We start from the raw sequence: 12868 nt of genomic DNA, 5'->3' as shown, positions 1-12868 counted from the left end.
CCCTTTCATCTTCGTACCTCACCTCACTTTAGAGAAGCAGAACATCACAGCATTTTTTTTTTAACAATTTCTTTCATCATCTTAAAAGCCACACTCATTCTGCAATCTGCAGAGCCATCTTTTTTTGCTTTAGCTATCATGTGTGAAACACTTAAATTAATCTCTATATTGCAGCATCACACATTTTTGCACTTTGGATTAGTATGTTGTTAATTGGTGAGATCAGCAAAAAAAATAGAGCTTCCTGTTTCTGGACCATGATATTAATATGTTCTTTAGATGATGTTAATAGTAGGGCCCTGACCGCAATGTGTTAACACCTTTTAGTACAATACAAAAGAGACTGATTGGAGGACCAGTGTTCGTATCTGTTATTAACATCTACGCAGTAATGGTGGGCAAGGCTTCTCAATCAATAGCTATCGCACAGAATTGCATAGTCATCAGCACCTCATTGATCCCTGTGGGCATTTCTCATTGTTTTTGAAAGCCATACAGGAGAGGTAAAATATGGGGGCCAGACCCTGTTTTACATCATTTGCAGGATGTTCCGTCTGAAAAATCGATGTTGGCCTGTCAGAAATGTATGATGTTTTTTTTTCTTCATGAATTTCCTGCGCCACTCTTCCAAGAGGTGTGAACATTTTTGGGGCTTTGGCTCTGAAGATTTGTCTCCCTGTATTTTAAACTCAAACACCAAATCCACTGGAGATGTCCACATTAAAAAATAGCAGGTTTTCTATGACACTACTGTCTAGCTTAGACAATAACTCAATATATACACTGGTAGAAGTAGCAGGCTACAACGCAAATACAATGTGAACCTGGGCAAATACTTACGCAACACCTAAATCAATTGGAGATGAGGTCAACCTGGTAAAAAGGGCATATTGCAAACAAGCAACTCAAAATGATAAATAACAGGCGATGTGTGATTCCAAACCACACAATTTATCAAGTTACTTTGAAAAAAATGTCCATATGCAGCAGTACCCAATATAGCACAAAATAGCACAAATACTTACTATGCTAACAACTACTACCCTCTAACACTGTCTTACATTCTCTAAATATGAAGGTCTTCCAGAAGATCAATGTGACGGGCCACAATCTAAATATACACACACCTATGCAATACTCACTCACACGTGGGATATTCTGTTTCCTCGACACCTACAGTACACAACACTAACCACAAGGGGGACCTGGTCTTTGTAGTACCCACAGTCTACCACAAACATGTGCTTTACCACAATGAGCAGAGTAATGGAGCAGATAGAGTCTCATACTATGCAGACCTACAACACTAATATAAAGCCATGAGTTCAGTATGTCTAAAGGACTCATACAAGAATCAACAAAGTGATGAGAATGTGGATGTATCCCCATTCCCAGCTACATGAGTAAAAAGCAAAACATTGTTGATTGCTGCAGAATCTTAGGCCACTAGGTCAGTATACTAAGGTCCTCGTTTGACTCTCAAAGCTGGGAGTTGGTGTGCAATGAGTGAAAGCTGAAGTTGGTCATTGAAGCTGGTCCCAGGTCAGTTTTATGTAGTGTTTCTCCTTAACTGTTTTCAGGGATTTATGTTCAGTACTTCCATCATTTGACACTCAAAAATGTTTACTACTTTGGCATTTTGTAGTAGCGAGGGTAAGGGTAAGATTTAGCTTCAATTCAACAAATAATTTCAACTCGTTAATGTTTGATAAGTGATTAATGATACGGTTTGATTGGCGGTCAGCTGTCATACCATTAACCAAAGTTATGATACTGATCTGGGACCTGTGTCCATGGACAGCTTCAGCGCGGAGCGCACATTCACTGCGCCCCCACCACACTCCTCTTCCGCCATACTTACGTCTTGGGCTCCTCCTCGCTGGGAGACTTCGGCTGGGGCTGCAGGACGTTATTTACCAGCTCAGTGATCCCACTAAAGGGGTTCCATCTGTTCGAACAAGGCACAGCCACATCAAGCCACGAAACAAACCGCAGGAGAAACTCTCTCCTCTTTCTCTTTTCTTTCGTCCTCTCTCTCTCTCTCTCTCTCTCTCACACACATTCTTCCTCTCTCAGTGAGCACAATCTATGCAATTCTAAGCACTTATTTCATTCACTCCATGAAAAAAGGAAAAGCACTGCAGTGCTGAGACATAGCAGTCCAAGCTGGAAGATCATCAACCAACTGTAGAAGGCTTGAAAGTTGTTGCTGGTGCGGGTGGGAAAAGACAGTGAGAAGAAATGCCACCCGATAGGAAAGCCTGAGCACTAAAGAAAGATTGAGCTTTTCTAGCTATAAGGATCAGGGCTGTACTGTGATAGAATTTACAGTATCTCTCTCATCTATCATTAGGGAGAGAAAGAAGCCAACAAGGATATAGGACACAACAGCACCGTTAGAGAACACCTTTTGAGAGGGCAAAGGGTGAAGCAGAGGGTGTATCACGGAAAAGGCATGGGGGACTGAAAATTCTGATGTAGAACCACTACCTATTATCTCCCAATGATCTAGGTCTCATACTACTTGTAGCTATATCTCACTACATTACAGGAAAGCGTGGGAAGGACAGAAGCCCTACTAAGAAGCAGGAGGCACAGCAGTATTGAATGACAGAAAGTAGTGTCAAAGCCCAGGTTCTGCTAAGCTTACTTACTGGGATGGCTGAGGCTTTGGGTCTTCTTTCTCCCTAGAAAGACATGGTTTGCATAGCTCAGCACAACATAGATGGTGACACAACAAAAGACAACAACAGTACGAAATAATGCTGATGCGTTAAATAAAATGACACACAACATGGGCTATATCTGGACTTGGGATAAGCCCCAGGCCTTTCATTTATTCATGAGGTGTTATTAATAATGAAGTGATTCATTATGAAATTTGTTGAGTCACAAATATTTAATTCAAGTGGCCCTCTATGATGGCATGCAAATGATAACAGCATGACAACGTAAAGCACATAAAGTAATGACAATTTCACTTCTAATATAAACACAGATGACATGAATTGCTGAATTACTAAACGATGAAACGAGACATTGTTTATATGATAACCTGCATTTGAGGAAGGAAAGATCTAAAGGGGGGTTACTGAATGCAATGTGTCCTGAGCCACCTTCTCCTATGAGACAAATGAGCTTCATCAATGAGTATTAAGGGGGAGGAATACAGCACTCCTTCTGCTTGTCTGTTTGGACAGACAGACACACAGAAGTCAATGGGAACCTTCACGGCACACATATCCACTGCATGAAAAGGGAGTGGAATACATGCAGGGTGGGGGTCTAGGAACCAACATCACCCATCTGGAAACAGCACACTGGGCTGGTGTGTGGTCCTATAGCAAAAGGAACCCAAGCATCTAGAAACCTTCTAAAGCATTGCTAATTTTGGTGGGGGAGAAAACTTGGGCTGACCAACTCAGTCAGGAGATCATCTGATTTAGAAATAGGGTAATCTATAAGGCTACTAGTCCACTTCCACAAGCTAAGCACCCGGAGGGTTCCGAGTGGAACAGGACCTCTTACTTCAACAGAGACAGCAGGGGGATGTCACATCTGTGACAGGGAGTTGGTTTCTGACTAACACAGAGTCATGCCCAAGCCCAGAGCATTCTGGGAGTCACTGGGTGTCTCTGCTGTGTCTACTTACTGAGGTGGTTGAGGCTTTGGTTCTTCGCTCTCCCTACAAGGACAGGTTATCAGCGCAGTACCACAAAGATGGTAACACAACAAAAGCCAACAACAGTAACAATCTATAGACCTGGTTATGCATAAGCCAAACCTTAATCTTAAAGACTTATATATGCACATATGCACACATTTCAAACAAATATTAGCTGTAAATATCATGTAAATATCTGTTTCATTACAAATACTCTATACAATGTCAATTGATATGCATAAATACAATGACTATTGACAATATCACAGCAATATAACTATACAACTATACAACACAGCTTTTTTGGACAGGACTGCCAGACAGACTAGTGGGACATTACTCAATCTACAGTAAGGCCTACATAAGGGACCCACCACCACAACAGCCACCACAAAGCTCTATGAGGATCTCAAGTCAAATAGGACCAATAGTCAACACAGAGAGGAGAGCAGAGGGACACTACAGCTGTAACAGTACGTTGTATGGAGTCACAGCTACTAGCATTAAAACCCAGAGCATTCTGGAAGCCACTGAGACGCTTCTACTGCTGTTTACTTACTGAGGCGTCGGAGGCTTTGGTTCTTCTGTTTCCCTATAAAGACAGTTGTGCAGATCAGTGCCATACAGAGAACAAAACAATCACTGAAGGAGGAAGCTGGTACAGTGGGATCTCAAGGTCTGGGTAGAAAGACAGCATATTTTCCTGAATATAAAAACACAGCTTTAAGGATTTTTTCCATTACAGCTTACAGAGAAACCAAGTCCTGAGTTTGCACCCCTGTGATCTGGCATTGGGAGGGGTCCATTTCCTCGACATCAGTAAAAAGCCTAGGTGAAATCTTCACACAGTATAATCGCATATTATATGATGCTTCCTGGTATAAGACACATTTAGTGGGGTCCTAACTTCATGTACAGGCAACGAGCAAAGCAACGAGTCGTGTGGCGTGTAAGAGCATTCCGCTGACCCACTCATGTTCGCGGTTAGGATCCTGCTCATGGTATTAAATTAGCAAAATGATTTTGCCAAGTTATTCATTTTTTTTTCTATTTTATTATATTCATCCAGTTAGGCTAGACAAGACAATCCCCATTGATGGCGCTATTATAAAAATCACGGGTTCACACTGAAATGACGATTGACGAACGAAGCTCACATCTCCTTACTAACAACTTTGATGAATGCAACTCGCTACTTTTATTCCAAAACTCAAAAACCAAACTAAAATATGAAAACCATTTTTTCTCATCTCATCAGATGTATGTAAACTGACAGACAATTATCTTGGGTGTGTGCAAGCTGACTACTTTTACACATATTTTATGCATTTTGTAAGACATGAATCTGTCCCTTTCTCTGCATTCAAATTATTTCTTTGTTTCAATTCTGTACTGAGAAGCAGCAGATGACGTAGCTTTTGCTGGTTTCTCTGCTTGTCAAAGGGAAAAAAAGATTTGAGTGAGAAGAATGTAGTCGAGAGCCCTCAGATCCTCTCGCTTTTCCAAATCAAATTCACATCAAAGAGCAGTGGGGCAAAATCAAAACCGCAAAAGACAGTGATGAAGGCACCCTATTCACGTCAAAGCCATCACTTTTAACAAGCGAAAAACAGGGCAGATGAGACACAGACACAAGAAACAGACATAGAGTCAATGGTAGTGGTGCTAAGAATAACCCACAAGCATGTGTGACAGTGTATTTGTGTGTGTGTGTGTGTGCTTATGTGAGTGAAAGGTGGGAGAGCCAATGAGCATTAGTTACTATAATCAATAATCCTGTTACACAATGATGGCCTTAGATTGAAACAGTGCTAATAGTCGTCCTCGCTTTTACCCTCCACTCTGAGGTCAGAATCCGAGCATGAACACATGAACACATGTACACGCTGCAGTGAGACGATGCATGGTCATGTAGCTTTGCAGTGGGTGAAAGTTTATTTGGATCTATTGTCAGGCACCATATGTCACATGCTTTAGATACCGAGCATAGAGCACTGCACAGTCCCAGAATGCATCACAGTTGTGTTTAAGGCTTGAAATAGAAGAGCGAAAAATCACTGGGCGCCAGATAACGTGTTGGATCAGGTGTCTGCTGTTTAGACTGCTGTGGCGGTGAGGTTTAAAAACCACAACGAGTTTGTAGATGTACTCGTCTAAAGAGATTAGGGCAAGGGCACTCTGAATAGCCATTCAGCTCTGTCCACTTAGCTGACGGAGTCCAGCCCCGGACTTGGCCTCGCGGGCAAAGATCATACAAGGGACGCAACTGAGCCACGCGATGCCAAGTGATGTTGAATGGAATGGTTCCTGAACTTGAAGCAGACGCTGGAAACTCTCCATTCCATCTGCTATGTAAAGAATGATTCATGTTTTTTTATCCATCACCATGACGGATTTCAAAGGAGTTTCCGGTGTCTCATTTTTATTGCATAATAAAAAGGTATGACAGACATTGAACGAACGACAGGGGTTGGCAAATAAAGTGATGGACTGCGTCACACTCACACTCTCGCAAGCACGCATGCAAACACATCAAACCACCCACCCACTCCCCAAAACACACACACAAACACATGCAAGAATAAACACAAATACACACAGATATTTGCTCACATGCACACATCATACACACTGTCGACATAGCTTTCTCTGCTGAAAAACACAAATGCTGAAATGCACAGACATTCAGTTCGGGCTCTAGAAGCTGCTGGCATCGTGAGCGAGGGTTTTGGGCAGAACCACCAAACGGAATTAATATGGATCCAGACGCTTCTGTCTGTTAGCAGAGAGAGCCACTTAAACCCAAAGCAGCTTAGGGCCCATTCTGGCCCATTGCTCCTTTATTTACAGAAAGGATAGCAAAGAGAGGAAGAGAGGAAGGTAGGAGGGTGGCAGTGTGAGGAAGGTTTAACCAGGGTCTTATATTTTCCTTTGAGCTAATTTCCATGATCCTGAAAACTCTCTACTGTCTAGTGTCACTAGAAAGTAATTTTTTTAATGTTGCTTTCAGTCACCTGAATTACATACTGCTTGTTCGTTTCATTGACCTATTTATCACGCCATCTCCTAACACCACATTGAACATTGCATATCTTAAGTATGTCCATAGGCCTTCATCTAAATAACAACTCTAAATAAATATAATATAACTGCATACTGTTAAACACTGGGCCACACAAGAGGTATTATTTTACAGTACCGCATAACTGACTGTATGGTAAGGGGTTGGGCTCACAGCGACCTTTTAGCAATCATGTACACAATCATCATCATCAACACAAAATGGTCTTGTAAAGCCGGTTCGCTCCTCAGTTTCTCCTTTCGTGAGATTCCAGCACGGAGTACTCCTCCTCCGGTGGTTTAGTTCTCTGGGCTACTCACGCACAGGGGCTCTTCCTAGAGCTTCATAGCCTGTGCTGAGCAGTATGTCATGCGTGTATGATTACATAACCAAAAGACATGGGGGCGATATGGAGAGGAGTAAGGGGATGTAGAGGAGGGGGGCAGTGGATGAATGGGGGGATGTGGGAAGGGAGGGAAGGAAGGAAGAAACCCAGGAGGCCTCTGGCTCATCAAGAGGACAAGCCCTGTGTTGGAAGCAGTGCCTCCGATGTTCCTCCTGCTCTGTGGTGCAAACTGGGGGGGGGGGGGGGTATCTTCCTCTTCAAAGAAGCCACCAGAGTGTGGAACAATCCCTCCAGTCGCCGTCTCTCACCTCTAAAACTGGAAGGCATCTGCTAGTGTATTTATGTCCCAGTCCCAGAGATCCTGCACTCTCCTCTTTTCTTCTCAGCCTCAACGCTGGTTATTAAACAGCCTTTTCCTTTACAAGTTTTTTGAAATGGCAATTGCAATGTTCATGTTTACCAACAATGGCACAGTACAGTCCACTCTTCTCAAGGGACCTGAGGTCTTCACTGTAAGCTGCATGTGAATCTTAATCTAAGCGGGAGGGACATTTCTCATGGATTTGTAGTCTGGGAGAGCATCTAACTCACTGACATAAGACTGTAGTGAAATAGTTTTCATATTTAAGAGAGAGCTACAGCGTCAATTAGGCTATCAGATCATATTGTTACTGGTCTATTAATGATTGGTAACATCTGACTGCAGAGCGGAGCATGTTTCTGTTTTCATCTTTGAAGGCATCTTCCTCAATCAACAAGCAGTTAGAACTGATAGGAAAGAAAATAAAATGGTTGTTAAAAACGGTTATGGAAGCGGTCGCGAAAAATCATACGTATAGACACAAAGGCACAGCCTTTGACAGGCCATGAATTTGGAAATAATGGCCTTGAATGTAAAGCAGCGCAGCAGTAATCACAGTTGTCCATTAAGGCACAGTAATCCACACCGAAGTGCCCAGACCAAATCCCAGTGTGTGAATTAAACTGGGCCTTCAGGTCTCATGAACAGTGGCTGCACTGAGCACCAGTTAAGTATTGTGAGGCCCCTGTGCTAATTGGATCTGGTGGTGTAATTAGGTTCAAGAGGTTTCCCCAAAAGAAAGACAGACTGTTGGCTCGTCTTACTGGGACTCCTGAAGTTGCATACAACATCACTTAAAATTAGAGATAGAGAGAGAGACAGAGAAGGAGAGAGAGAGAGAGAGAGATTGAGACAGAGAGAGAGAGAGAACACCGAAACTGAGGGAGGCATTCTGGTCTGGTCTGGTCTGACTTATGTAGCATGTCTGTGATTCTTACAGTGACTTGAAGTTGAATATTTACTGACTAGTCTCTGACAGTGACTCCTATTTTTTTTCACAATGTAAACAAAACTGAAAACACAGAGGAAATAAGTGGAGTTGTGGGTCTGGTTTGGGCATTTGAGTCTCCATGTTAGTTTGACTTACATTTTTAAGTCTCACCAAGCAGATCAAGCCAAGTGTGTTTGTGTTTTTGGAAAAGTCTTCTCTTAATCTCAGCTCCACAACCACAACAGACACTGACCTAAGAGGCTGGCACGACTGTTATCGGTGTGGGGGTGGGGCATGGAGGGCCATGCCCGGAAGTGCCCTTTCCAGACATCTCTATCACAGCACCATGCCCCCTCTCCTGCTGATTCTCAATCAGATCCTTATCCCCACAGCCAGACACAAAGCTATCGAGTAGTGCCCTTGTAGTCGAGTGCACACTGGTAATTATGGTCATTGACCAACAACGCAATGAGCAACCATTACCAGGGTAATGTCATTTTAGACACACCAGACAAATAAAGAAGAAAAAGCCAAAGAGAATGGCAAACAAGACGTTCTCCGACAGAAGAAGCTCACAAGCCAAGTTAATTTACCATTTACATTTAGTCAATTCATCTAGATTTACAATCCCTTTTAATAGACTTTTAGTTAAACCACAATCACATTGTGTATTTCACAATCCTGTGTTCTAATCGATCAGTGTTCTGGTTTTCTTGCTTTCACCGGGACTCTGGGCTATTCTGTTTCCTTACGCAGCATAAGGCATTGCACCAGGGAGGCCACGTTAACCTATTCCAGCATGAGCTTGTGAACTAGCCAAGTATGTACAGTATGAATGAGCAGTTAGCAGGGCAAGCCCGCTGACTCCTGCCGAGCCAACAGAAGGTCTGAAACAGGCTCTCCACCTGCCATGCTCCCAGCACAAACAATCTCAGTTCCATTCTATTTTCAATAAGCCATGGTATCCAATGGAGATGGGGCAAGATGGGCAATGTCGCCACGCCAAAATCACAGCCGGGCCTATCTTGGCTGGCACCTCAGATAACCGTGTCATTGCAGTGCTACTGAAAGAGAAGCAGGCACTGGGGCAGGAGGAGATGGAGAGACAGTCTCACATGGGAAGCAGTGCAGTGTACTGGCACAAGGTGGTAGGGCACACAGGGACACACATGTGGTCATGTGGCAGTAAGTCTTTAGCCCCATTAGTGTGGCAAATGCTTCAGTCAGAGAGTAATGAAGTTTTCCAACGTGAAGACCTAGATGTTATTGTCTCGACAGAGATATCCCATCTTCACAACAAATGTTTCTTAAAATATGACAACAGATGCATGCATGTCCTCTCTGAACTTCACACACACACACATACACACACACACACATACGAACAAACACACACACACACACACACACACACACACACACACACCCACACACACACACACACACACACATACACACAAACAAAAAACATGTATTGACCTTAGTCATGGATCTGATTCTTGACATCCTAAAAATGAGTCATTCTCCCTCTCACACAGAGTCTGACAAAACTCTTCTGCGTCTGCTCCTGAGAGTGTCCATACATTTTAAACCACACATAGAGTATCGTTCACATCACAACGTAACATTTGAATGTAACAGTCCAAATGCTGAGAAAAAACAGGTCTGACTGTCACAAACTAGGGCAACGTCCTGTATCTGAGTTGGACTTCCCATGTCATGGACTTACTTCTTTAAGTAAGTCCATGCATTAACTGCATTTCGTACAGGTAAACCTTATGGGCTGACACCCCTGGAGGTGTGTACGCACCTTGTAATGCATCCTTTTAGCCAGCGTATAATTAAGACTTGATAATTAAGTAACAAGCTAGCCCTACTCACACTTCTCTCTTGGAAGAGAGCCGTCTTCCTCTGTCACTGAGAAAGGACAAGCCCCTGATTGGCAGGTGCAACAGGTGTTGTCTTGCAAGGAGCTTGTCTTGCTCTCTCGACCTGGCCGTAGTATCGGGTGCCAGAGCCAACACTGGGCTGGCTGACGTGACCTGGCCAGGCACTGATCCAGTGTGTGGACTGGGAACTAAAAAGTGAATGTCAGTGCTATGATATTTCATGGAAAAAGGCAACATACATTTCTGTGTTTCTGTATATTGGAGGAAGTATGCGAGTGATAGGTAGATAGGTAGAGTTCCTTGTTTTGTATAAAACACACTGTATTGTCTATCTGCATCAGGCATCCTGGGCCTCAGTATTAGCAGTAAGGGGGGGGGGGGGGGGGGCTTCTTGTTATTTATTGCCTGGCACTCGGCAAGAGGGCTTTCTTCTTTACAGCCCCCTTCCTTTCTCTCTCTCTCTCTCTCCATCTCTCCCTTCCTTTCTCTCCATCTCTCTCTCTCTCGCACGGCGTGAAATTAAAGCGGTGCCGAGTCACGGCTGCCACGCTCAAGATGTGAGATGTCCTTGATAAGAGGGAGGAGGGAAAAAAAAAACGTAAAAAACTGGAGGAGTGTTGCAGGCTTAGCAGGCGGGGTGAGAAACATGATGGATAGTCCCCCCGAGAGGCAAACACAAGGCGATGAGGCCTCGCGTAGTTCATAATGCGACGCCTGTCACATAGCTCAAATAAAAGTGACAGTTGACCAGTGTTGCTCATTCTCACCTGTGATATTGGGCGACTGTTCCAGTGAAAGGATGAATGAAACCAGAATGGAGACGGGCTGGGGTCTGAACTGTGGCGTGGATTCGCTTTTGAAATAAACAAGTTGTTCATCTAATTGTGCTTCACTGTACACACACGATATTACGCAGCATCCAACACCATTTTGTAACATCCAAGAATTGCATTGCTCTCTCATAACCACAGAGTCAGGTGATGGGGTTGTTTTAATTTCGACACACTAGGCAATAAAAAGAGGCACCAAAACGTTGGCGATGACATATGTGCCACAACAGCGCTGACCAGGCGAAAAACTAAACAAAACAAAACAACACACAACAAAACAAGCCTACATCACCACAGAAGTCGCCTCACCTCTGTCTGGTCTGGGATCAGCAGCCTGCATGACCCACGTAAAAGTTTGAGAAGGCAGACTGACAGGCCGGCTCATGCAGAGTGACACCGCTGTCAGCAGCTTCAGCCCCTGAGTGTGAGTGTGTGTGTATCTGTATGTCTGTGTGTGACTGTGGTTTTAAGAGCTCCAGTGGAGGATAACGCGCATCTGTCAAACACACTCCATTCCCACAACAGAAGAGCGTGGAGCTCAGGCCAGCGGAGTACGGCACCATAACAGGGGCAATGTCATAAATCAAAGGGATCATAGGGAGGGAGCTCCTGCTTGCATATTGTAACGTTAGCCGTCGGGGGAAGCCCGTCACAGGAAGAGGGCCAGCGCTTCCCTCTCCTTGGCATGGGGGCCATGACACATCAGATCGAATCTCATCAGACCCACAGTGATCTGGGCAAGGAAAACAATTAGAGCACGTTTAAACTCAATAGGCTGCCTCAGAGGATGGGACCTCATTTATCGCCTTATTCCGAGCGGTTAAAAAAAATAACCAGAATTTCAACAGTTCATACAAGCTGTTGGTGAGGTTATTTATCCTACCCGGGTATAACCAGCTGTATGACAGTGCAAAAAAGCAGACAGGGACACACAAACACACACACACACATACACACACACACACACAAACTCACACACACACACACACACACACACACATAAATACATACACAGACACACACACACACACACACACACACACACACACACACACACATACACACATACACATGCACATACACCCAAACACGCACACACACTGTCGCTGTCAATGATGATAAAATGTGTATGTAACATGTAGCATTATTGCTCCCAGGGGCCATGGCCCTGCGTGTTCCCCCTGGCGCTTCCCAGTGACGCGAGGCTAATGAGGTGATCCATAAAGAGTGTCAGGCAGTCTGCTCGCCACTTTCCACTCTCACCAGTGGCCTGGCTGGCGCAACCAGTCTGCTTCCACAGGCTACAGCACACCCATCAGAACAGCTACAAACAGCAGCCCTGTTGTTCAACTAGGATCACACTCACAATATCAACCAGGTCTAACAGACTATTCAATTCAATTAAATTGTATTTATATTGCGCCAAAACAATACAATTGTCTCAAGGCGCTTTGCAGAGCCCAGTGCCTGAACCCCCCAAGACAAGAACCGTTAGGATGAAGCCACAGAAGAGTACTGTGAAAGTAAGCTACTGTAACAATGGTTGGGATGTGACTGTGAGAAAGTCAAACTGGTCTATGATAAATAGACTAATTTAGGACCAGTTAGTGTAGGACAGCAGTCAAATCTACCCGAATGAGTAAATGTAGGGTACTTTTAGAACACTCTGACACCCAATAGCAGATTCCAGTTCAGTGTAATTATTTTCATTACAGTGTAGTGAGACCTGCAAATATGAGACCTGGTCCGCAGTCATGGCAGGATATGAATAGATCAAAATCTAGTT

General features: G+C 43.9%; 1 protein-coding gene across 1 annotated transcript in view; it reads right to left on the bottom strand.

Moving 5' to 3' along the window:
* Window positions 1-12868, bottom strand: part of rims2b (regulating synaptic membrane exocytosis 2b) — a gene marked incomplete at its 5' end in the record, with an annotated part of 105660 nt that overhangs the window by 90256 nt on the left and 2536 nt on the right. The window contains 3 exons of the mRNA XM_080836656.1: window positions 1862-1948; window positions 2655-2687; window positions 4224-4256. Coding sequence (XP_080692782.1) covers window positions 1862-1948; window positions 2655-2687; window positions 4224-4256 — 153 coding nt within the window. The remainder of the gene's footprint in view (window positions 1-1861; window positions 1949-2654; window positions 2688-4223; window positions 4257-12868) is intronic.

The sequence above is a fragment of the Sprattus sprattus genome (genome assembly GCF_963457725.1).
Source record: "Sprattus sprattus genome assembly, chromosome: 4".
NCBI classification, from domain to species: Eukaryota; Metazoa; Chordata; class Actinopteri; order Clupeiformes; family Clupeidae; genus Sprattus; species Sprattus sprattus.
Note: the sequence above shows the minus strand (reverse complement) of the source record. Positions and strands in the feature narration are given on the sequence as shown.